Raw genomic sequence first — 27,735 nt, 5'->3', positions numbered from 1 at the left:
GAACCTGTACTGTGCAACCAATTAGCAAGCACTTGGTTTCCTTTGTCCCAAACTAAGACTTTGGAACATCAGATCTGACACAAAATACGAATCATTTAACAGACATGAAGTTTTTAGGCTACATTTAAGTAATTTCAAAAACATCTTACAGAGAAACATTTCCCCTTAAGGGAATACTTCATTCTGTGCAACAGCTGAGCCATATGACTATTCGTTTGATAGAGATGCATTACACAGAACTTACATTACATCTCTGATGAACTTTTGTTTGAGTTATATAGATCTTTTCAACTGCTTCATGGCACTTTTATCATTTAAATATAAATAAAACTCATAGGGCCATTTCTTAATAGAAAGGCTTGCTTTCTTTTGAGAGGGGAAGTGCTGAGTGTTCCGATAGGGCTGAGGAAGGTAGTGGTGGAAACCATTTTACAAGCTGAGGAGAGGCTTTGATGTGGCAGTTCTTTTCCATAACACCTTTTTTCCACTCCAAGAACACGTTAAAATGTTGGCTTCTCCTAGGTCAACGAATATGAAGCAGCACAAATTGCCAGCTGTGCAAACATACACTAAGTATTGGTGAAGGAGGGTGTTTCCCCCTACCCCTATCTGTTTTATTTTATGGAGTTTAACACAATTCCTGACACAACACTCACTTCTCCTTTGGATCTGCTCAAGTTGTTCAAGAATATTCTGGAAAAGAGTACAACCCCCATATGTTTACCTTAAATGTTGTGAGACAACAAAATCCTACATACGATATGTACACAGCAGAGAACCAACGTGCGAATATAAGCAGAAAAAGACAACAGTCAAAGAAATAATAGAAAAAATAAATTTGACAGTTTGCCTATGGAAATTCTTCCCAAAATACACATTTTTCTAGGCATACACTCAGGCTAATAACTCGCGGGTGCTATTTCCTAATTATAAGCACTTCAAAGGCCCTCCAAAAACACTTTTTACACATTAAGACTCAAGTTCAGTTACATTGTGTTGGAAACTCATTGCTGCTAGAAAATACAGAAAGTCACAGGCTGCATCTGTGTACAAGCTTTTCCTGATATAAATGCATTGAATACTAAAAGAAAGTTATTATATGCAAGGATCGTTATTTCAAAACCAGGAATTAGACAACTTTACGTAGCTAAAATTATATTTGCATAAGTGAAATCCATTATTATTTCCATTTAAGCTCATATGGAACATAACTGCCATCTTAACTGTTTCACTGGACATGCACATAATTACATGACTACAATTCAAAAGCACGCATCTCCTAATACACACAGCACCCTCAAAATTATGGGGAGCAATCAATCTTGTGCTCAAATGAGTAATTTTTATTACATCATGCCTCTCCTTTGGCTGCTTGTGAGAAAATTCTACCAATTCTTTTTGTAAGCTGCGCTGGCGAAAAACCAGCGAGCTTTGAATTCAGTGCTAATGATGAAGTAGTTGTGTGGACTGGGCCAAACGTACTCTGAAATTCTATGCAGCTCCAACTCAACTCCTTCTTCCAACAGTTTTATTTCTTTTCATTCCCTGGTACACTGCAATCTATGATCAGAAAATGATGCGCCGCATTGTTGGTACTTCTTTTTAATTATTTTCTCAAATATGTATGAAGTCAAGGTCAAATACATTTCAGAAAGCTCCTGGGACTGAATGAGGAGAAACAAATGGCAATAGCCAAAAAAAAGTTAGACTTATATTTCTTTCTTGCTCCATAATGTTTGTGCTCCCGGCAGTATGGAAACCCAGCTTTACCACGAGTCTCCAGACAGCTGAGGATGCTTGTCTGAGAAAGAAAAGAGAAAGACCCATCTTGGCCACGGGCAAACACTTCAAAGATGGGAGGGTTAAAAAAAATAAAAAGAAAATAAAAAGACTTATCTCCTTACCATTCCCTTCTGGTTATTAACCACATTTCCTCATCAACATAATGGCTGTTACAAACATCATTTGCTACTACAGCTCTCTCAATTCATTAAACATAGAAACATTCATCAAACTAACCCAATTTCAATTTCTGAATTCCACTCTAAAAGCTGCGCTGAGATCAATAGCTTCAAGATTTTAATTTCATTTTTCAACAAACCCAAAAAGAACGGATTCTCTAACTCTTCAAAATTTAACTCCTTCCCCAAATAAATTCTTTTTTGACTACTCAAAAAATGTGAGTCTTCTGAATGATCTTCCTTTACCCTTTTTCATATCTTTCAGCTTGCAGCGAAATCAGTACTTCTTAAATAGGAAAATGAGGATTAAAGACACAGATCTAATCATTCATTTATGTGTCACAGCACTTAGAGAATAATAAGAGCATCATGATTAGCTTACGCTGCTCACAGTCAGTAATAAGAGCTCACCCTCCCCCATTTCAGTGATGTCAGCTTGGTGGGTTCTGTTCTTTCCCTTCACAGACTTTGATATGCAATGGATTCTATATTGACCCATTTTAGCTTATTAAATTAGCAGAAAAATAGCACTTTGTCCTTTCTTTTCCCCTCTGAAGGGAATTCTCCCACAGGTTAGTACACCAAAAGGGCTTATTGAAAGGTCTAACAAGCATGGAAAGAAAGAGGGAGCGCAGAAACTGAGCAATAAAGGATGTACAACAGGGCTGCAAAAGCTACAGCTGGTTTGCCATCACACAACTGCCACATAATACAGCTTTTATTAATACTCCTCTGACATCTTTGTAATTCCCAACCTTCTTGAAACAGAATGCAGGGATTTCCATCACCAACATAGCAGAGGAATGCAGACTCAAGTGCGGTGTACTCTATGTTCTTACAGTTAAAAATCTAGAATAATCTGGACACAGTTTTTAAAAGCTTGAAATCTCAACTTCTTTTTAACTTATTATTTAAGGTCCATAAGAAATCAAATCTTCCAAACTCAAGCATAGAGAATGAATGCATTTTGTCTTCTTAAATATCACTTCGGCCAGACATTTTATTATTCTGTTATGTTAATGAATAGCAAAAAGACTTCCACTAAGCAAGACACTTTCACTTCAAAACACCAGTTAAACAAAAAACGGCTGTGCTCAGTAAGATAAAGCATCATTATCAATAAATATTCTGGAGTCTGTTGCAGAGCCTCAAGAAAACATTTACTTAGGCAAGATGCTCTGTGTATAGCAATGTTCTTTATCAAATAAATGCACAATCAAACATTAAATGCCTGAAACAACACCTGAGAATGAAAAGTGTTATCAACAGTCTATTGAAATTTCAGCTGCAAAACCAGATGCAGCCAAAGAAAAGCACCAAAAACATCACAGGTTGCCAGACAGAGCCTAAAAAATTTGCAAAATCATCTCTTGCCAATCAGAAGTTCTCAGAACCTCAGAACCGTATGATACCAGAAATGCTGCATCTCGCTCTACTTCAGGAACGCAAAATGAACATTCATGTGATCAAAGGTTTGTACAGACACAGTGTAAATGTGTCTGAAATAAGCCAGCCGATGGCCTATGACAACAAACTACCGCTATCAAACAGGAAACAAAGCAAAGGGACCTCTGGCCAAAGAGCCTTCCTTCTGATAATCTGCAGCGCCGATGGTTCGTGCTTATCTCGTTGGTGAGAAGAGCTCTGGTCATATTTCAGTGTACCCGTGATGGTTATGTAAAGAGGAAAGATTAAGACAGGAATGTGACAACACTGGTTTTTACAGTCTGGTAATTACATTAAGTCTGTCACAAATAAAATCCTTCCAAATTACTCCCACAGATTATGAACAAATTTTTGCTCTGTATCCTGTTTGTTATAAGGAAGAAATAAGAACAACTATTTCTAAGATAATGAGCAAAAAATGTAACAGTAACTTCAAAACGTCAGCATTAATAAATACACAATAGTGCACAGGTTCTTATATCTTGCATTAGATTGTTGCAGTGCAAGGATAGAAGAAAAGTAACAGATGCCTCGTACAGCTGGCACTTGATTACATCTGTGCTTATGCACCACGACAGAAGTATCACCTCTTCACAGATTTGTTAGCAATGACTCACAATTTATAAGAGCTATGTAAAGGGTTTGCATACAGAGACAAATACACTGTACAAAACACACACTTCTTACATGAAGACTGGACAAGAGTGGTGGAACCAAAGAGAGGTCGTAATTTTCTGCTTCAAAAAAGCCTTTACAGTGCCTCCCTACAAACGGCAAATTCCCATGTAAACCTCACTGTAGAATTATAAAAAACATCTGACGACAAACAGTGTTTGGCTGCCATAGGTATCTCTGGAGCTTTCGTTCTCTCTTCACAGACGATGAGGCCAGAATCCCTAGAAAATGAGATCAAGGGAAGCATCTCCCTCCACCTCCTTTTGCACTATGTATATAAAACGTGAGATGTGCAGCGAGGCCCCTTTGGAACAATAATAAGTCAGGAGATCACAACTTGTTTTATATAGCAACAAAATCATTAAAACAATAGGAACAGCCTTCATTAGGAGAAGTATACAGATGTACAGCACATTGTACCGATTTCCTACCACCCGTACTCCTTTATAGAGAGACTGCAAATTTCTTCTGAAGAACAGTACAATTACTATTGGTCACAAGTGTGTTAACAAAAAGAATTCAAGTGAATTTAAAATGTAAGAAAAGATGTCATTAAAATAAATTACCAATAGTGAGATCACACAAAATGAACGCCTGCATTAATCCAACAAATAAAGAGAAAGCTGTCCTCTTTCAGGAACACATTAGCAGGATTCTAAGCCATATCTGTACCAAAAATAAACTCCCAAGGCATATCACAAAAACATGTTCTAAAGATTCCTTAAGTCAAGCAGTAACTGTTAATTCAGTGGCCAGTCCTTAATTTCCTTTAACAAAGGAGGAGGCAGCTCTCTGCAGACAATCACTACTCTACTACTCTACCCAGAGTCTCTTTTTGGTTACACAACCACATTTGATAGAAGAAGGGGAAAGAGTTTCTTTCCAGATGCAGTGCACGAACTCATCCTTGCCTAAGGTAGCAACCTACAAAGTGCTGTGCGGTGTGTTCCTCCCACCTGCTGGAACTGCACCACATTCAACTCCATCTTCTTCTAATTACACAAAGAATTACATTACATCCGCCTTGCTCTGCACTCTCACAAGGCAGCTCCTTACTGTATTTACACAGGACAAATATTACATGTATTAACAGCAGGTTTCCCAGAGTAATGACCTCCATTTCTTTTTTATAGCCTTCATACTGGAATAAAAATTCCTTCTTGTTCTGTCATGTACATCAGTTCATCAGTTCCCAATGCACAAAACAATACTTCAGGTTGGTGGAGATGTGAAAAACCACATCAGCATAATTATAATGTAACATATAGCCATTAAAAAGTAGTCTTTGATTTAATCACTATTCCAGCTTTGATACTATCAGGTATTATCTGGCAAGTTATAACAACAACATTCAACCAATTCCTACTTGAATTTGATGGGGTTGAGCCATGCAACCGTTCAAGTTACAATTCATATTATAGTTAGCACAAATTATTTATTGTTCTAAGTACAGTATATTTAGCAAGATACTTAGATCAGTAAATTTAACAGCACTCACTAAGCCACCTTCAGACAGCAGGTCACAGGCTTCCAGTCAAAAGCAATTTGACTTTTGCCATGCAGTCATACCACAGTTAACCAATGGTTTACATAAAATTATTAATTTAAACACACGGCAATTATACTGTCAAGTTCTGTCTGTTATTTTTGAAGTTTTGTTTCACAGCAGAAAAGCTCCTTTTTCATCGCAGTGCTTCAAAATGAGGTCAGGTGAATGGTTTTATTATTCTATTGTGCAGAACCATTTGATTTCCAACAACACGACTTTTTACGGCTTCTAAAAATATAACCTCAGGTGTACATCAGCTGCTGCACTGCGTGTTCCCACACATGCTTTACACACTAATGTGAATGCCCAATTAGTCAGACTGTCTTCCTTATACTGACATTCTCCTTGTGACGGTTTATTTGTTTCCATCTCCTCACAGCAGCAGCAAGAGCCCACCTGTGAGACGGCTCCAAGCTCCGACACAGCAGTGTCTGAGATCTCCCAATAATCTCTGTGAGCTGTAGTCAGGCACTGGCACATCAGAGAGAGAGAAGGAAAGCAGAATAGAAGCTGGGCACGCAGCACAGTCACTTAACTGTATACTGGAAGAAGTCCTTCCTGAATCTTTACACTGGGAAGTTAAAGCACAGGATTGGGTTATGATCTTTTAGGAAAATTCTCAGCACATTGGCACCAAAAGGCAATTCTGTTTTCCTGAACACCCCAATGGAGATTTACTCCAATCAGCAAATTTCCAATCCTAGAAGGATCATCTTCTCTTTAGAGGCCAAGTACACAATGTTTCAGAAGCTCTAAGAATTTTTTATTGTTTAGTAAGTAACTTAACCTTGTCTTCAAAAGACTTTGAGCAACAATGGGTGCTCCATCATTAAATGGGTTGTTCCAACATCTAGAAAAATATATTTTTTAAGAAATTACTCCTTCAAGACAGGATTTGTACACATTCTGCTTATAACCACCAGCTTTTATGTCTCTGTCAACAACATTAAAAAGCTCCTTGCACCCATTTATCTTTTCCATAAATCAGGAAGCATTCAAGGCAGTCCAGCTAATCTGCAATAAAATGGAAAAGATTTTAAGCCTTACGTTGCAAGTTTGTTTACCAGCCCTGACACACATTCGCAGTGCTTCTCTGAGCTCTTTGGTACTGCAGCATTGTCATCTTCTTTCTCGAGGATGTACAACAGGATGGAACTCTGCTTCCAGTATTACTGGTTCCCCATGGAGAGCAAATTCATTTTCTCTGTTTCTTTTTAATGCTTCCCCCCCTTTGTTTGGCTTTGTTTTTAATAAACCCAAGGAGGTATTATTTATTCCTCACAACTTCACTGCAGAAAAAATGGTCTTGCTGAGGCTTTCACCACGTAGTTCTCTAAAATTCTCTGGCTTTCTGCATCACAGCTTTCTAAAATGAAAGCTCGAGAACTCAACTCTGTAAGTAATTTTCTTACTTGCATTCACAGCACTTGAAATTCATTCAAAATCAGGAAAAGCAGAGTAGGATTTCTGAGAAAGTGACACTTCCCAAAAATGAGAGCGTAGCAGTGAAACACAAAGCAGCACAGACATTTTAAGTGTACCACAAATTGCAAAAAGCATGGAAGCACTTATTTTTAAATAAGAAAAACCTGTACCAATCCTAGACACATGTTACTAAATCCAATCCTTTAAATACAAATGAGGAAATTATTCAATATGGCACTAAAATATTTGTGTTAAATACGGAAAGATACAAACTTCTCTCTTACATCTTCCTCAAGTATTTTGATCAAATCCATCAGTCTAGAATAAAGTTTCCACCCTCCTCTCACCTCACCACTATTGTGGTCACACCAGAATACAAGGAGAATATTTTAAGTCACCAGTTGTGAAGAAAATGTTTTGTTTGAGGTACAATATAAGTCCCACCTCAAGGGGCAAGAAAATAAGGTACCAAAAGAAAACCATACTGGTTGCCTGTGTGTATGAAAAGAAAGAAAAAATAAATGTTATGTGGCTGGGCCAAAAGAGACCACTAGGCAAGATTTAGTACAGACAGTGTACAAGTAAACTACTCCTTTTCTGAACAAGGAAATAGCTAAAAGAGAAACCGGCGTACTTCAGATCACATGCAACACTGCATCAGGACAGAAAGTTAGGTCCATTCCTTCACCATTGCAATTCTTAAAGAAGTTGAACACTGTTAGAAGACAAAACCTTTAACCAAAAGTCTGATGTAATCAACATCATTCAAAGACTTAATGGCATTGGTGCATCAAAACAAGCTTATTGTAAAGCAATTAAATTCCTGCCCTTATTTTTCACGTCCACCCTCATGAATACGTTCCCACTGGCAACTGACTCTAAAATGTTCTACACTGGACTGTACACGTCGTTCTTTTCAAGGGCACTCACACAATCTGTTAAGTTTTTATCAATTTAATTAAGGAGCTATGGCAAAAGATACCTCACCTTAGAAAAAGCATTCACTTTTGGAAGAGATCTAAGGGCTATTAAAAAAAAAACCAACCATGCCAGAGAATTGCTACATTGATTATATCTACATTCTTTATATGGCTAATCAAAGTAATGAACCAACTTAATATTTGGAATTCATTATTTTGAAGGGGTTGGGAAGTTTTTTTTTTATCTACACATATTTCAGTCTGTTCTTTTCCAGAAGGTTAAAAGCATCAGGTTCTTCCATCAGATCCCTTTCTTCAAAAAATAACAATAATAATCCTATTTGCTGTTAGATTTTGAGCTGGCTTCTTTCCCACTGTTTTATCAGCATCCATCAATCCTCTAGAAGCTGCCATTTGCTGCTGGACACCCAGTCCCTGTGAAGCTTCTCTAATTACCGCCCCAGAATCGGCTGTCAAGTGCCGCTCCTAAGTGGCCAGGCCAGCACTCCCCTCCAGGAGATCAAGTGCATCCACTTACCACAACAACGGAGCACAGTGCACAAACTACACACACGCACCACTAACAGCGTTTATCACAGAAGCACGAACATACAAATCCTCACAAAAACAAGCAGCAAGAGAAGTCCTCAGCTCTTCCTATCCCAATCAAAGCTTTTACGTGTCCACATGGAAGCTACTTAAGCTTTTTTCTTCTTCCAAACAGATGAAGAAAAAGTTAAAAGCAAACTGATGGCTGTAGGCAGATCTGCCACTCCATAAACAGGCTTTGTACAGTCATTTACAAAAAATAAACTGATACAAAGATTAATTGTTCCTAACATTTTACGTAATGTTGAAAGATCAAAACAAGCATAATTACGTATAAGATTTGTTTCAGGGGACAAAGAGCTGTATTTACCTCAACCAAAAGTACAAAATAGAGTCAAGCTTTCATACATCATACAATACAGTAATGTTAATTGAATAGCTATTACTCTGAACTCCATGTGCAGGCATTTTAGGGATATCCATTCATGATGTCTTCTTGCACAATGATTGAAAACAGAGATACCAGGACACAACTACCTCCCTTTTCCTACAAAGAATCGCACTGAGCCATGGGTGAAGGAAGTGATCTCAGTATGTGGTTTGAGCAGCAGGGAGCTCTGAGCTGATCTGGAGCAGGATACTGACAGGAGTCAGCCTCCACAACAACATCCCCCTTGTTCCTAAAGCTTACCACAGCTCTGTCAGAAGAAAAGATGCTATAAATGCTCATCATGTAGGACATCAAAACGGATTCAGTTATTGAGAGAGCTGATAGCTCTGCATTAGATAAGAAAGATAAAAAGTTCACGTCAATACATGAAAAAGTAAACCTACCAAAGGGCAATGCAGGTAGGCAGTTCCAATCTAGCTGTGCACACTGCTGACACAAGGAGGTTACTGATACCATATATATCGCATACCATGGCTCATAAGACTGGCAAAACCCATGACCAAACATAGAATGACAACTTCTTTCCACTTGTGGGGTGGTGAGAGGGAAGAACCTGCAAAGACAGATTTCCTTGACAGTCACAGAACAGATTGAACTATGCAGGTCATGGATTGTTCCAGTTCTGTTCAACAGCCACGATGCTCAGTTTTGTTCAGCCAAACCAACAGCTCAACCTTTGCTTCTGTCTGTAGCATAGGCATCAGTCTGACTGTACAGCAACAAAAGAGGAAAATGTAAGGCCTGGTTTTATCAGCAAATTGGTATTATCACAACTGATACTCTGAGAACAGAACCCTTCGTTCAGGGAGAAAAGCAAAAGGGAAGTGAACCCTTCAAAACACCAACAAGCCCGGCAAGCTCTACCTCACCCTTCAGTTTCATCAGCAGATGCTCTTCCCACATTACCAATGTGCTTTACCAACAGCACACTTCTCCCACCGCACCACCTGCCCATAACATTACTCATTGCTGGAAGAGACTTTCTAGATGTATGTTTTTTTCAATTTCAAAATGCATGAAGCTGCACAAAGCCAAACAACAGCCTACAACCTACCTACATGTAGTGCAGCATGTTGCATTACATTGCTCCATTCCATGGCATGTGGCATGCCTGCCACTGAAGTGTAAAATATAGCACAAGCTGGCTTCTCAGCTGCGGCACGCTTTTGCAGAGAGATTGGAGTGTGACACACTTTCCACTTCACTGAGACATACCACATGTTACAAAATATAGCTGTCCCATCGCATTTTGTGTTAGTTAATACAGGGAGATAAGCAGCATCTCAAGAGATTTGTTTATCAAAAGGCTTATTTGACCATAGCTATCACTGAGGAAACATACATCTGGAGCTCTGCTTCTCAGAGCAGGATCAGTTTTTCTGGTATATTCTGAACCAGATTTTGTTCTGCTGTGTAACCAGACAGTCCTTTTACACAACAGTGATGAACTTGCCCTGGCTATCCTTGATCATTCTATGAGCACATGCTTAACTCAAAAAAATTCCTGTGAATCTTGGAGAGCGTGAGCAAAGATTAACTTCTGAGCAGAATATAACTGCATTTCTGCCATACCTCTATCAAAGATTAACATCTCTATGAACAGCTGATCAAGTTCAAATTCCAGTAGATGCATTTCCTCCAAAAATACCAAATGAAATACACTGAAGAGTTGTCTTGCTCTCCTTTTCCTCACTGTCAAACAAAGCAGAACTCACCACTGACACAGAGGTATGCAATCCGTGTTGCAATAAATGCCACATTGATTTTCAAGTTCACACAAGATGGACTGAGACCAAAAACATAGAAACTTCTTGCGTATCAAGAGACAGCCACATGCCACAGCTTAACAGAAAAATATCAGATTTCTGAAAGCAGAACACAGTGAGCTGATGCTGAAATATCTCAGCTACAGCCAACTTTCACCAAGCAAGCGCAGATGCCAAACAGAGCACTTTGTAAGTGGAGCCACTCACAGCCCCAGCCAGCTCTAGATTTTATAGATTGAGAGTGTGTGTAAAATTCCAAATCTGTGCCCAAGGGTTTTTTTTATTCCTTAGTCTGATTATTTACTGCATTATTTTATTGGTGCTATCTTCTGATCAGTGACCAATGGGGAAGAACTCTTTATCAGAGAGTGTAGTGATAGGACAAGGGATAATGGCTTTAAACTAAAAGAGAGGAGATTCAGATCAGATACTAGGAAGAAATTCCTCATTTCAAAGGCCTTGGCACTTCTGCCCAGAGCAGCTGTGGGTGCCCCAGCTCTGGAGGTGGCCAAGGCCAGGCTGGGCCCCGGGCCGTCTGATCTCTGGGAGATAATGCCCTTCAGACTGAATAGACAACACTGATTACAACTCCTAGTGTTACTTTCTTAAGGCCTCAGATGTAACCTAGGATTAGTTATACTGACAAAAATATTTTATGAATTTAAATTACAATTAATTTTTAAACCTGTGAGCAACCATCCAAAAAGTACATTACAGCCCCTCCTCCAGGTGACACGGTGAATATATTACCTAGTCAGAATTGAAAGGGAAAAAAAGCAAAGGATTAAGCAGGATCTTGCTCAGAGAACAAGCCCTGTTGCTCTTTCACAAAGAAAGAATCTTTTAAATACCTGTTCTGAATTTTTTAAGAAAAAAAAAATAATCCCATATTTTGCTTTATAAATTGTTTCTAAGTGTAATATTTTAAAGCTACCATGTTCTGCTGAATGAATGGCTGATGTTGCATTTCATAAACCAGATCAGAACTAACGAAAAAACACCATCAGATCAACTTTTTCTTAACTACCACCAATCACTGTGTCTTAATGGTCTTTTTTCTCACTTCAGATACATAAAAGAATCTAACCTGCATATGAATGTTACAGCTCAAACTCATTTGACTTTTCATCCGTATACTAAATATTACTTTAGGGAAAAGATAAAAGAAAGAAACCACGAAGGACTGCAGAGAGCAGCTGCTGGAAGAGAGCAAGTGGCATTTATTAGGGGATGCAAAGTTCAACCACTGTCAAGTTGTAGTGAATTAGTCAAGAGGCAGCAGTTGTGTATCAATGTAGATACGGGGCTGCAATGCAGGTTGTAATTAGCTGCTCACACTATGAGCATGAAGTAAGCCGTTATACAGGAAAAAACATATTAAGCAGCATCTTTGAATTGAGTTTGGATCTCCACCGCAGTGTTGGAATGCTCAGAAAAAGGAAAAACAAATAATCCCAGAATTTCTAACACCTTTGCAACGCACCTTAAATCCTTCTTGCGGAATATAACAGAAATCACTGCAGAACGTATAAGAAAAGAAAATACAACCCTGAACTGTTCTCTGGGCCTGTGTCACTTTGATTTATAACAGTTATTTCTAAGACAGACAAAAACACACAGATGCAAACAATTACTCTATTTTTGTAGGCAACAAGTGAGGTGGGTGGTAACTGAGAAATTTTGAAAAATCCTGTCACAATATTCCATTTTTTCTTAAGTAACCCTCATCACACAACAAACGCTCGCCACATCAGAGACTTTCCAGGGCCTGAAGGGCCGCTTTGATTCCAGACCGCTGCAGGCATTAGCGGGGACGTAATTAGGGTAAAAAGTTCAACCACAGTTCCATGTCTAGAGTGCTGCCAGAAATAAATTTCCTCTCATTCACTGGTTTCTACTGTACCCTCCCTGAGAAACATATTGAAAACACATTTATCTTTGTAGAGTTTGTTCCTCTTCTAATTAACTTTATAGCGTTTACAGTATTTAATAATTTAAAGTGGAATTTAAAGTGGCCCTGGAAGCAGCAGTTCTCCTGTAATGGCGCTGTGCATTATCTTTTCCCTGTAGTGCTTCTTTTGACAAGTTACTCGGGGAAGGTACGTGCTCCAGCTGGTTTTATCTGGCCGTGCATTTAGCAGAAGGCTACTTCCTTCCCTCCATCTCCTCCCCGTATCATTACACGCACGGGGGGTTGGAGCAGCCGTAAAATGAAACTATGCCTCAGCTCGGAAATCTGCTCTCCCGAACCTCCGCACTATCCCACAGATCACTTAGGAAAGGTTTATCTTTTTACAGCTTAATAAATCAAAGCTTTAAAAGGTCACCACTACCCCCCAGTTCTCACCAACTGGTCAAAGCTTGACCCCAAATACTCATTTTCTTCCTTCCAGTTTTGATCCAAGATTAGCAGTTTATTGTAGTTCAAAGGTTATTTCTTTCTATAGTTCAGACAAACTCACGGTATATCAGAAGAATACCAGATCTTGCTCACCCTCAGCACTTACAGACAGAAATGTTACCTTTTGCCATTAAAGCATTTCGGTTTGTGAGAAAATCTGCAGAAATCCCAGTAACCGCCAGTTAAACATTACAGAAATACTTGAAGCACTTTGATATAATTATAGAAACAAATTACAAGAAAAAAAAACCTCTGGGACATGAAGAGCTCTTTTTAAAGTAAAGGACATTGCTGTCTTTAACATATAAGAATGATCAAATCCAGCGTCGGTAGAAGGAATTCAAACTGCTTTACACACAGATTGTGTCTCTCAGGATGTTGAAAGCTACCACACAAACTGTTAAAACTACACTGATTTGTCCTACTAACCTCTTCTCCTAACCTGAGATAATGGCCTTCATCCTTAGAACGGAAGGAAGTTTTTGCAAGGCAGTTGGTGGGATGGCACACTTTGCATTTAATGATGCTTTACAGCTTTCCATGAGTACAAGGAGCCTCTGGGACTCACTCCCTCAAAATAACAGAAAGTGTTATTTATTTATTGTTATTTTATAAAGGGGGGGGGGGGGCTGAACCAAACTAAAAGGTTCTACTGTGCTCTTTAGAACCAGATCCCAACCTCCAGAAAAAGCAATCCCTGCAGTAACAGTGATCAAGGAGGAATTTTTGCTGTTGTTGTTTCAACAAGAAAACAAATATGAAAAATTACAAAGCAATGCAAAGCTACATTTTCCAGTAATTTTGCCTTATTTTGAAGGGAGATACACTACAAGGCACTACAAGAGGCAAACATGCTTCAAAAGTCTGAAAATAAAAGTAAAACCTTCATTTAAAGGTTGCTCTCTAGAAATGTAAGCCTATCTTACACTGTCAACATCCTTGACAGTGTTCAAACAAAACATTTTGCAAAGGCCTCAATAGTAGACTAAAACTATTTAACAAACTTCATGATTCTTTGTCATGCGGTGCAATACAACCGTAAACCACAACCATCTGCCCAATCCAACTGTGTGCGATTTCCTGATCATGAGGGAATACACCCTTCACACATTCAATGGCATGATTCAGTCATGGCATAACCTGGCGAGCTCTCAGCACAACCACCACATTTGCAACGGTATTCTGGTAAAAAATATTCCAGGGAGAGCTACTCTGAGGAATGTGAGAACTGGGAACAAGAACTTCATTCATCATAACCCATTTCCTTCTCTTGGGTGATCCTTCCAGAAAGCTTCACTCTTTGTGTCTGACAAATCAATTCGCAGCTAGCTAATTTTAAACACTGAAAGCCACAGACACTTCAAGCTGGATGCTGGCTTTCAGCATTAACGGGTTAGTGCTCCAGAAAAGGAACTGGGCTGTGATTTTAAAACATGAAGTTGAGAAAACATTAATGCTTTAATTGCATCATTTCTAATCTTACCCATGTAAAGTTGCCTTCTTCCTAAACTTTAACGCTCCCATAAAATGTTCCCGAGGTAAATGTGCATTAAGGTTAGGAGGTTTTAATCTACAGTAGCCACATCAATAAAGTACGCTTCCTGAAAACCTGCTGCCAATTGATTTGCCTAGTAAACTGATCAGCAGGGAAAAAAAAAAAATGCTGGCTACCCAAAGTTACACACTTTGTTTGCTCAGACCTACTCCTCCTTCTTTGACTTACCCTTATTTCCTTTCCCCTCCCATGACTAAAAAAGATTATCTCTTGCTTCTCATGCCCTTAAATGACCTTCATCCAATTCTTCATGTCATTCAAAATTTCTCTCACTCAAAGCCATTAAATTAGTATGTCTTTCTAAAAATATGTACTAAAAACCTAGCATGTGTTATACAGGCTGGCTGATTTCAATCAGGTTTCTGAATGAAGTCTTCCATTCTCCATAAGCATAAGGTTAGGAAGTCTACTGATCTGCTGGTTAGGCCTCGACTGGCCTTGATCCTATCAGCAAGAACAAAATAAGCATGGCTGGACAAAATTCCACTAAGACAAAATTTATGCAGATGTTCCTTCCTTTTTGGTTTTCCCTTAATTTGCAAATCTTGTAATCTAAGACTGAAGTTGACTGAACCAACATCTAAACCAGCATACTGCACTGGCCAAAAAACACAATCTGTTTCCCATTTATGTGTCAAGGCTGCATCCTTCTGGGGGGTAGAGAAAATTCATTTCAAAAAGATTATATAGTGAAATCATGCTGGACATTCAGTCATTTTACTAGATGGAAAATCTGACTTCTAAAATACAAAAACGTACACACTGAAAGCTAGTCAGAAATTTAGATATAAGGCAAAAGAATAGAAAACACAAAAGTTTACTTCCCTGATAGAATACCTACAATACACAAAGATTGAGATTAGTGGCACAACTAACAGCACTTGGACAAAAAGCAGGGGTCAGAAATTAATTTCAGTGTACAAGTTATTCTTCAGTTTAGCACCATAAACAGCTTTATCACTTCAGTTCAAAGAAATTTATTACAGAAAAGATGCATTTCACCAACTGGGTTAAGTGTTTTTATTCTCTTTTCCTCCTACATTCCCAAATAATTTAAGTCCTTCCCCACATAACACAAAGCTCTGCAGAGGATGTTAACAAATTACCACTTCACTGCAAGAGCAGAGAGGTCTGCTGAGGTCTGTTCAACTCTGAAACGTAGCAAGCCAGAAGACTAGTAAGTCACCAAAGGGATCTTCCATTGTGTGACAGCAAAAAAAAAAGTCAAGATTGAAAAATAAGTTTACTGATTTTAGGCAAAGATTGTTTTGCATGAAATGTATGTAACCACCTCTATTTCATCACAAAGGAAAGAAGTCCCAGCATTGTATCTCGAATAGCATTATTCATTACATCCCTTTCCAATAAAGTACATGGTATGTAAGAGAAAGCAGTGAAGTTATTTAACACTGGTAATGTTTTTGAAGCTATTAATTAATTACAACTTGAAAATTCTTTGTATTTCAGACTGATTAACGTTCTGCATTAAAAAATACATTTTTATACTATTTTCTTCATTATAGTTAAGCTACTTTACAGCTAAAGGAAAAGAGAAGAATTTCCTGACAGTAACCACTAATGCAGAGTAGTGGTCAGAACCAGGAAATCCCAGCTCCTAACTCAAACGTGTCAGTAGCTCATTGATATAGCCCTAAAAGATAAAATACTATTAAATGCCATTATGAAAAGATAGTTTATATCTAGATCCACTGCACTACGTCCTATTAAATTCATATTACTTTAATGGTTTAACATCTTAAACACATGAAACTTCCTGATGTAATTTTAATAGATGCAGATCTTTAAATTACTCATAACACTTAATGCATTTTAATAGGTGCACATGATGCTCTAAGATCACAAAAGATGTCAATTCTTTTAAGTATGATTGCTCATCTCTCACATAGTACTGCATATACATACATTTCATTGCTCTTCAAAACACAGGGTTTCTTTAAGGCAGAAATGTACAGAAATTGCTCAACTGCAATTAGGTTTATAATCCCCTAAGATTTTATCCTAAGTCGGCTGTTAAACACATTTATTCTTCAACATTCATCCATAAAATTAACAATTCCAAAACACTTCCTAAAAGATCAACAAAATAAAGCAGATTCTGTATAAATAACTGCCACAGGAAAGACCATTTAGATGGTATTGACAGTATCCCAGGCGAAATCCAAAGGAAAATGAGCCAGAGGACTTTGGGAAGTAGCACAGGTTTTTCAGAGAGTGATATTTTCCTTGCTTAAAGAAGAAGGACAACCTGGTGTCCAAGACAGGACTCTCCACACCAGGACAGGGGCTGTGCTTATTGAAATGTGTTTGTTTGTATTAAGTACACTTTGTAGAGACACTGACTCATTGCTATAGCTATATCCAATCTCATTCACCTTACAGCAAGGACAATGTGTTTTAAATGCATCAGCGTAAAAGATTTTGCATTGCAACACTTGGTTATAAGCACTTTTATGTAGAAAAGTTATTCACGAGACTACAGACACTTCAGGGGACAAAAAGGCCCCATGAACAGTGTTGTTCATAGAAACTACATCTCTGTAACCCACATGGGTAATATTAATATTCTAGCCCAACAGAGTGAGAAGACACAGGGAAGCGTCCTTTGGAAATGTACAGAGCCCTGATTGTCATCCTTCACACCAAGAGTGATTAAATTCTTTACTGAAAAAAGCGCAGTGCAGAATTAGTCTTACTGTTGTAAGAAGATTTACTTCCACTGTTTAGTCTTAGTGTAGAGGATTACCCCTGAAAAGCAAATATTTTCCACTAGGTGCAGGTGTAGATCCTTACCATTGTCTGAACGATGTATCTAACAGAGACATGAACTATCTCAAGGCTCTTCGTATGGTGAATGATGCAACAGTACTGTCCAGAGCGCAAACAATACTGTTAATTTACTCACTCAAAGTAGAATTAACACATATTTTGATAACAAGTAGTGAATGACTGTAACATTGAGATTGGTTGTTGCACATAATTCACCCAGAATATGATCACTGCTTGAAAGCATCTTGCAATTGCTTTTCAAGATGCAGTGGTTGCTTTAGAGACTTCTGAATAATAATTCTTCAGGATAATTATCAGAAAAGGCTGATCATAAACATATGACTTCTTGAGAACAAAATTAAATAGCTTTTTGTCCACTTGATATCAAGAACCTTCATTTTTTTCACTATTTTTATACAGCCAAAGTCACATACAAATGTGTGCTGATATGCTGGGGAAAATAAAACAACCTTTAAAAGCAATTTGCAGTGCTATTCCGTGAACAAAAACAGCGCAGAGCTATAAGATGTAATCATTTACCTCTATATTTTCAGGTGACATTACAATCTACATACGAATTTATTCACAAAAAATATCCTTACCCTGAAGATCCGATGCTTTTGCACACACCAAGGAGAGGTCGCTTCTCCGAAAAATTGTCACATTTCTGAGCGCCTAATGAAAGAGAAAGCAAAAAAGAAAAAGTAAGTCACTATACATTATTTGTGTCACCTTTCAAAGTACCTGTGCACAGGGGCTGGGAAAAAATATACTGGAAAATATTTAATGAATATATAATGAAAAATCAACAGCCTGTGCAAGATTAGTGACAGGAATACAAATAACAGGCAGAGTAACGAACAGTGGGAGAGCTGTTCTTGAAGAAGACAGTAATGAGAAACAAAACGAGTAGCACAATGTGGCCAGGATTTCAGAGTTATTTTCTTCCAGTTGGGGTAAAGAATTCTGTAACTGTACGAAATGACAAGTAACATCTGCTAACTATTCATTGTTTAGCAGTTGTTGTCTGAAAGGAGACTGTCACCAGCTCTGCATGGGTTTCCCACACTGGTTTCCCGTCTACTCTGCCGAGGTGTAAGTGGAATATAGGAGAGTTAACCATGAGTATGCAGTGGAAGAGAAGACACCCTCAGTTTCTGTGTTACAAGGCAGGCTGCTGGTGTCTGCCCAAATCACGTCCATGCTCACACCCCACACCACACGTCTCAGAAAATACAGGATTGAATTCAGAAGTCGTGGCACCAAGTGACTTCAGCTCCTGAGCAGGCAACCTGCGGCTGCTGGTGACAGCCAGGCTGTGCCTGCTGCTTGCTCCAGCTGACAGCACAACCAAGGTGAGGAGCAGAGCTTCACAGGTACAGCTGGCACAGCTCTGCCTGCACGTTTGGCACCAGAGGTGGGCAGCTGCTGCCCAGCTACACTTACACCATGGAAGTTTTAAATCTTACTGATAAGGAAACCGAAATAAAACAGAGCGCAAAACAGATCTTTGTAACACCATTTCACTAAATTCCAGGGTATGTTCCCATCCAGCTTGAAAAACAGAAATAAAGCAACACCATCACCAGTGAATTTCCTCCAGTTTCTTTCAGCCTTTGCCTTTTAAATATTTTATCTGTATCTCTACCCGTAGGTGTGGACTGTTTTCTTTTGTCCTCATTATACATCAAACCTTTTGATTTACAAAGACTATTAGTGATCCAAACTAACTCCCAGATACTGGTGTAGCTGCACCAAATCAATTATTCAGAAAGGCACAACAATTAACAATATACATTTTCACATAACAATCTCTGTTAATTATTAATAACTCAGGTACATGCAATTAATTTGTAACTGTCCAGAACTCTCATCTACACAAGGAGAAGGTTTCCCTCCTACACATTGGGGTATTTACAAAGTTAAATAGGACACATCAATAATTTCACCACCAACAATAGCTATACAAGCAACCTAAAACAGCCAAACGTATTTTCCTTTTATTCCTATTATTTCAATGTCTTTCATGAGTCATACCTGTACTGCATGTACTGACCTGTGAATTGATAAATGAAACACACGGTCTTCTTAAGAATCTGGCAACCAATTTGTTTACTGTGGTACCGTGACCAGCCCAACTCCGCTTGTTTCTGCTCACCTCGCGGCTCTCCAGCATTCACGGAGCAATGCTGACTGCTGGGAGCACTGACATTGATTTAAGCAGACCCAGGAGTTTACCCAAAGCTTTTAACTACACTTTCTTTATTCTTTTCTTTCTCTAAAACTGGAATATATTAGACAGGCAAACCCGTGTTTATTAATGGCCTGGACCTAAGTTAGACAACAATGAAGAGGGATGAAAGGTAAGGAAGGTGGTAGAGATCACAGAGAAACCAACAGCAGCACAAAAGCAGCAGTACCCACTTTAATACCCTCAGAACAGCTTTGCAAACTTGGCCCAACAGGTGCTGGAAGGTCCCATTTCAGTCTGCAATGACCAAAGCCCTCATTTTATAAAAATGCATTTTCTACCTTACCCGTATACTTTGGGAATGTAAATATTAATACTCCAGGAAAGGATCATTATTTTGAGGACTCTGCAGGGCATTAAATCAGGTTAATAGCGGTTCTGTTCATGAAATTGCAGAAAGCACCATGTGCTGCTCTCCATGGCGCTTAATGGAGTCAGCAAACCCATCCAGTCCAGGGCTGGAATTTAATCTTCCAAGTTGTGGCGGATTAATTTTTATTTGTAACATTGTGTTTATTTGCATGTGCAATGCGCTGCCGCTGTACACACCTGCTCCACACTGTGCTTAACCCACTGCAGCGGGATGATTGAAATGAAAAACAGCTGGCTAAATCCCTCAAATACAAAAAGTATTGAAATCCTGTTGCAAAGTCTTTTTCTTAAACTCCTTTTATTCCAAATCCTTTTAATTCTGTCATATAACACTACAGCATTTATAAAAAAAAAGCTGGAAATCCTGACAAATCACACAATTAAAGTAATGAAAACTGGGTTTTTTCCTGCTAACCAGGCACCGCCGTATCTACAGCTCCATTTAGACAAATCATCTCTCTGTGCTTTATTTAAAATAAATAAACTTCCCGTTCAGTTGCTGTACTTGAAGCTGAAAACAAACCGTGTCTGCAGCTAGATGTCATTTCATCCAGATCAACACTTAGAACTTTACAAAGTCAGAAGTTTATCCACACATAAGCTCAAAGCAGCTTATGTACTGCACTTGTGATGGGAGTGCAAGCAGCCAGCCCCTCAATAATGCCAATAACAAGCGCAGGATGCCTGTGGAGAAAATAAAAAGAAACCCCCTTGATTTTCACAGGAGCTCAAAAGCCAATTTAGAGCTCTGAAAAGCACCTTCTTTCCCTTCAGCAAGAAATGTCCTACCTAAAATCAAACTCTGACCTATTCAGCACTAGAATGCATGATGGAACATCTTTTTCTGGTATGAGATTCCAGTGATTGAGACAGTTCAACAACACAGAGCATCTCCTGTTCAATCAGACCCCTTTTAGTTCTGTTACTTAAAAACTGGGTTGTGTTTCCAGTCCTGCCCCACATACCTGGGAATGCAGGAAGCCACACAGCCTTCACTAACTATGGCTTTTACTTCCTATTTTGTTCCTTCCACTCAGCAGAAGGAAAAGGGGCTGTGATTATTGTCTGTGTCCCAGCCCTTCAGGTGCTCCTTTAGGACCTGTGTTCCAGACTATATCACTGTATCTCCCTCTACTTCCAGCATCATCCAGATACTTCAAGTATCAGCACACCTCCCCAATACGTCCAGCAGCAGATCTGCTTCCTGCATCCCCCCTACAGCCCCCTCCAGCTGAATGTCAGTACCCACTGCCTAATAAACTGTAGTAGTTCCAAATTCAGCATCAACATCAGAGATTGTGGTCGAAGAGGCAGAGCTGCACACATTGATAAAAATTTGTTTTTCTTCTGCAAAACACAACAGCTTTATTCTTGGACAACTAAGTCTATTCTGCATGAAAAAAAATAAAAGACTGTGAAACATTTGTGAGAGATCAAAGTTTCTAGAGTCACAGATGAATTGAAGACAGATGGGAGGATTTTATTTGATCGAATCTTGTTTGAAAAAATTAAAAGACACAGCCATGTAATGTGGTGAAGGTTTCAGGTCTGCCAGCCTGAAGTATCAATGCGATGTGACCAGAACTGAAATGGGAGCATGTGGGTCAGTCCACACAGCTCCAGAGAAATCAGTATTTCAAAATGCTGTGCTCTGCAATTCTTCCCAAAGGCATCTATAAAAGGGTTACTTCCTCTGCTTCAGAACTCTGTTCTGTAATTTCTGTAATCCGACATTAACATTCATTACACCATAACAATATATGTAACAGTTAGCAAACAGCCAAACTCAAACGCACACCTGCATGACCCAATTACACCAACATAAACCCAACTACAAATTGCTACTCCTTGTTCAACTCGTAGGAGTAGTTCCTCCACCATACATCCTATGCAATTATTTTGGCCTTCGATGACTTAAAACCACCAAGCCACCCAAGTGGCTGAACATGTATAAGACTCACATCTGCACTCCCTTAGAAAGCAACCTTACTATTATAGTTCTTTTAAGTCTACCTGCATATAAAGTTGAGTCAGCTTTTGAGGTTCAAATTTTATTTTAACCAAATCAAATACATAAGCAGTACTTGCCCAAACCATCAACTCATTGAAAAATGTAGGACTATGGTATCATCTTTTCTAGAAGTGGCATAATCTAGATTAGGGCAGCAAATTAATTCAGTTATAACTGAATTATTTTTATAACGCTGGGATTTATTTTTATAACACTGAGACATAGAAATAGGCTCTTACATATAATGACTGATCTGAACTTGAACACACAAACCTGTCATCATGTACATTTGAACCATGAGTTACCACACTTAATGCCATTCCAGTACTAGGCTTTGGATATCCATCATTAAAGAAGCACTATTTTCTTGACTGACTTTTAAGCTAAACAAGACTATCCTCATAAACAAAACAGCACAGGGCATAAAGCAGGTAGTTGGCCAAGATGTTTTAAAGTGAGTCTGGTTAAATAAAGCAAAATGGCAGACCACAGCTAACTCACTAACTCACTTCAGAAAGCAACACTATTACAAAAAGGTTAAAAAATGCATATTTTAAAATGCTGGAAAAGTTCTGGAACTGTTTTTTCATGACTTCATTTGCACAAATTTCTCCTCAGCCATCATGTCCCTGCTGCCTCACAACCAGGCAACCTGTGACCAGTGTGATGGAAGAAAGAGGTTGGAGACTCTCACCTAGAACACAATATTACTGTAGAATCATGGAAAATGCTGAACATAGCAACTGCTACATCCAATTACTTATGCTTTAGTCACCTCAAAGGTGAACCTCGGGGGAATCAGAAACAGAAATTCTCTCACAATTCCTGACCCCAAATTTTGTGGGTGACATATAGCAGGTCCGCAGAGAAGAGAAAGTGCCTATGTTTTCCAGTGTTATTTACAGCAAGCTCTCAATTCTTTATGGACATCCTCTCCAGGCTGCAGCCCAGACACACTGAGGTTACACCAGTGCTGCAATGCAGGGCAGGGTCAGATCTCCTGCTTTGTTAGCTCAGACAAAGCACTGCAGGGCTGCAGTCAGGCCACAGCAGTCCCAGGAGCCACTGTGCTACCCACCATGGCACAGAGCCTCACCCAACACTGCTGGACCCGAGCTGGCGGCATGCAAGGCCAGCTCCAGGCACTGCCCATGCTGCAGCCCCCAGGAGCACCTGTAACCTGTTACATCAGATTGGCAGTCTTCTTTGCAATAAGTCCGCATGAAATAGCTCTTATGAAACAATGCTTCATTATGCTGTGAAGCACACGATGCAGCAGAGAAACTAACATCAAAAGACTACAGTATTTTAACAGAATAGTTGACAAACTATTAAGTTCTGCTTCTGTAAAGCCACCACGTTTAAGCCATAAGCTTTCCTTTCACACCTGGGAATGAGTTCCTTATCACAAACTAAGATCTGTTTCTAGGAACGTGCCAAATCCATCCACCCAGAGAGCCCCACTTTCAATAATTCCCTTTTTACAGCTTCACAGTAAAATAGCGCTTCAGCCTACTGATGGTAATCAGCTTCTCCTTTACAAATTCCTTTTATTTTGAATCATTAAAGCTCATGTGTTAGTTATCTGAGGCCTCTTATTACAGCTTTACTTTTATCTGATTCCAAATACTGGTCAGTGATACATTCATGTACTTTCAATCAAAGATTTATTTAAACCAAGCCATGTAAAAAGAGACCAAAACATGTTTTTAAAAGGTTTAATTTAATTTAATAGGAGCTAATTTGAATAGTTTTCTAATGTAACAAATATCATTGTCAAATGCTAAATATATGTTATTTAGAGAGAGAAAAGCGTAACTTACTAGATTGGAAATCAAAAAGCACTGTTTTGCTATCAGGAAAAAAAAAGAGCTCGTAGGTACTTTGATTACTTCAATCCCATCAACACCTCTTTCTTCCTCCTTTGAGAAGGAAGAGGCACTGACATCCATCACTTAATGGCAAACATCAGCAAATAATCACAGCGACAGAAATTATGCAGTGCTCTTACAAACAACTCAAAAGGCACAAAAAGCTTGTGAATTATTTTACTTCAAACAACTTCAGCCCACAGTAAACTTTAACTCTCACCTAGAAACAACACTGTGTTCTTTATAAAGCCCAACCTGATATAAAGTGTCTTGTATATTCTCCTGCTCAACCAAAAAAATTAGATAACATAATTAAACATTTTTAATGAGCCATTTAAAAGTATACTTACTGATCTGTGGAGCTGGTAAGATCCGTGCAGCTCGAACTGGACCATGGCGGACAGAGAAGAGTTCCTGAGCTTCACCGCTGATCTGCAAAACATAGGGAATATGAATGTACAATGCAAAATATATATATATATATATATATATATATGCATATAAAAATACACATGCACACACAAACACATAAAATACACTCCCCAGAAAAAAAACTGTTCTTTTCCATAGTCAGCTCCCAAAATCAAACCGCCATACAGACAGCTTTTCCATCTGAAACATTCAACACTCAAACAATGAGAACACAAATGATGGTGAGGAAGCCACCATAGTGTAGAAAAATAAACTGGATTCCCACTAAGCTACTGAGTACTGAAATCTGCATCTAAACTGGGGGGCTGTTTCATTCATACAGGTAAAACCCCTCAGAGCATAAACACTGAATGTAATGGACACACACTGCAAACAGACAGGATTCTCAAGGGAAGAAACCACAGAGGTAGAAGTTTCGTTCAGAAATACTCCGAAATTTCTTTTCTCCCTCCAGTAAGTGATATCTCAGAGGGGCTGGATGATGACATGTCCACCCAACACACTTTCCAATGTGCAATTTTCCTTGAAAAACTGACAAATCCAGCTTTGTGATTTGTTTCTTTTTTAACACCATAACATCCATGTAAACACCTCTAATCTAGCACAACAAAACCCATACTAGCACATTACACTCACTTAACCAACTTTCTTAGCTTTCTGGACTTGTTTTAGACAAACAGCAACTTTGGTGATATGGGCAGGCTCAGATCAGAGGAACGAGAGGTACACGAGAGATGGTACAAGTTCATATTGCCTCTTCCCCCTCACTGAGCAATTTCCATTTGTAATCAACCAAGTTGAATCAAAATTTAACAGAATATATATGGTAAGTAGGCAGACAATGTCTTTCTAACCAACCATCCACTATTTCACTAAACATGAATATATCCTGGAAGCCTTCAATAACACACTGGAAGAACAAAGATGGCCTGCCCATAGAAACATGGGTCTTGTGTGTGAGCCAGATCCTAGCACTGTGTGCTATTGATGTCTCCATATTTTAGAAGAAACCACACTAGAAGTTGACTGATGGCTCCAACTACCAAAACCTCAGGGGTTACACAGGTATGGAAGACAAGCATTTGTTCTCCACAGTCTGTGCTTCTAAAAAAAGAAAGTAAAAATCCAAACTCTACTAAACAGCCAGTGATGAATGGTGGCAAACACTGGCAGTAGAAGTTCAGAGAATTCGATATATACATATATTCCATATTCACCAGGTGTGAAAATTATGTTTCATAATAGTAGAGGGATCAAACTAATCTAGTTTGTCACTAATGGCAATCTTGAAAAGATTAAATCAGAGGCAGTTAAGAAAAATTTCCAGACTTCCTCCAAGTGGTCGATCAGAATGTATTTTCATAACTGCCTGGTAACGGATCCAATGCACAATGTCAAACTTGAGGAAAATGGCAAACATAATGAAGCTCATTTCCAAACAAGCAACAACTTAAACAGACAGAAGGAGGCTAAGAATGTAGCAAACATGTTGGCATAGAGTTTTGCCAAGCAAGCAGCTTAGAATATCAGAAATGAACACAATTTGAAACAAGGTTCTTAGGAATTACTAAACTATAAATCCAAGTCAGCTTTTTGAAATGTCATTTCATAGTTGTTCCCATTTCTTTCTGCACTTCAGCTCACACACTCAAAAAGTTAAAATACTGCTACTGTTTGACAAGAAACCCAAAGCACAGCGCCTCAGGCCTTCAGCTCACTGCCAAGCTGAACTCAAGTCTTTATTTACCAGCATTGCTTTAGATAACGGGGGCAGAAGGAAGATCACCCCGAATCAAGCCCATCTTCCCTAAGAATATTATGAAAACACCATTGATCAGAGAAGGTTGAGCATTCTGTAATGGCTACGAAAACACAGCAAGCCACAGTATAGCCCAGTAAGCTGTACGTGGGGAAATACCTTTCTTTGCCAGTTCAGATGTTGCACGCATCTAGCAGCTCAACACCAGTGTCAGTTAGTGTCAGTGGCATGATTAGAATTATTCCTGATGGACAAAGCCATTTTAAAACTGTGATCAATAAGAGAACTAATCCCTTAGTCTGTCTATTCTGCTCTTCTTTAATGAGGTTGATGTTGGAATCATCAAGTGCTTGATGAGCAGCAGCAGCACCTGAACAACATACTACCTTGTAGTACTCCTGCTTCTGCAAAACCAGGTTGAATTCTGCCTCTGGGACAGCTAGAGGCTCTGCTCTGAGAACCTTACTGATGAGATTCTAGATCAGATATAGAAAATAAGGATCAGAAATCACTCACTAAAAGCTTGTTGATTATTTTTAACAGATCACGAGTTTGAAATGTGGGCGAGGGAAGCACCCTCTGCATCCAGAGAAGACAACTTGGAAAAAGAAAAGTAGAGCACAGCAAAGCAGAAAATGAAAGATGAAAAGGCCTTCTGTTCATCAGAACGCAGCAGCATTAGGAAAGAAGAAAGGAGGAAATGGAGAAGAAGAAAAATAGAAGGCTTTGAAACTATTATTATTGGCAATTAAAGGTTTTTTTCCCCAAAATCATGAAAATGCTGTTTTACATGTGTACGCACATCAATGGCTATGAATGAAAACAAGAAGGAAAAGAACTAGCATAACAAAAGCATGGAAGAAGTGATTCATATAAAATAATCTAACCCAATTCAGTCACCTCCTTTCTAAGCACGCCAGCACATTGGCTCTAACTCCAATCTACTTCAAATACAGTTACAGTCCCAAAAGTAAGATACGCTAAGAAGGCCAAACCTGCTTAACCAAGTTTCTCCTCTTAAATATACTGAACTCCAGAAAGCATGTTTATTTAACCCGTGGATGCCAAGACCTGGCAGAGCTTAAAGATGAGGTTTTCACAGAAAGGCCTGAAAACGTATAAATACAAATGAAGTTTCTTTCCACCTTAACACATAATACCAAAATTTGAGCCAGCTCTTTTCATGGATATAATTCTTACTTTTTAGTAATTAATATTCATTACTTGAAAGATAACTATTTCACTATTTTCTACTGGCAGGAACAACAGAGATTAAAAATGAACAGACCAACCAAAGCCTCAGCTGGTGACAAAGGTTGTTAAGTATTTAGCTCCTGACTCTGCGTTGTTGCTGCAATGCAACGTGTCCTTTCCTCTCATCCTGCACAGGGCCTTTCCCCAGGGAAGAGGACACTGAGCATAAATTAAAGTTCAGGTGGGCTGAGTCATCAGTACAGTTCACATATTCAGCAGGTTATACAGGGTGCCAAAAAGGAGGATATTTTAAGGTAAGTTCCCACTGTAGAGTGAGCAATGAAAATTCAAGATGTCACC

The 27,735-nt window shown here is 38.8% G+C and overlaps 1 protein-coding gene across 17 annotated transcripts in view; it reads right to left on the bottom strand.

Moving 5' to 3' along the window:
• The window catches only part of BCAS3 (BCAS3 microtubule associated cell migration factor), a 299,190-nt gene that overhangs the window by 258,741 nt on the left and 12,714 nt on the right, over positions 1-27,735 (bottom strand). For all 17 annotated transcript variants that reach the window (XR_014936381.1, XM_085521677.1, XM_015880751.3 and 14 more), the window contains exons 6-7: positions 24,341-24,422; positions 18,088-18,160 (exon numbers count right to left, since the gene is read on the bottom strand). Coding sequence is in view for 16 of the 17 variants with exons in the window: in XM_085521677.1 (XP_085377803.1) it covers positions 18,088-18,160; positions 24,341-24,422 (155 nt within the window). In the remaining variant the exon portion in view is untranslated. The remainder of the gene's footprint in view (positions 1-18,087; positions 18,161-24,340; positions 24,423-27,735) is intronic.

The sequence above is a fragment of the Coturnix japonica genome, chromosome 22 (genome assembly GCF_054131305.1).
Source record: "Coturnix japonica strain WE chromosome 22, WE-NBRP24, whole genome shotgun sequence".
NCBI lineage: Eukaryota > Metazoa > Chordata > Aves > Galliformes > Phasianidae > Coturnix > Coturnix japonica.
The sequence above is the reverse complement of the archived record's forward strand: the minus strand, read 5'-3'. Positions and strand labels throughout refer to the sequence as shown.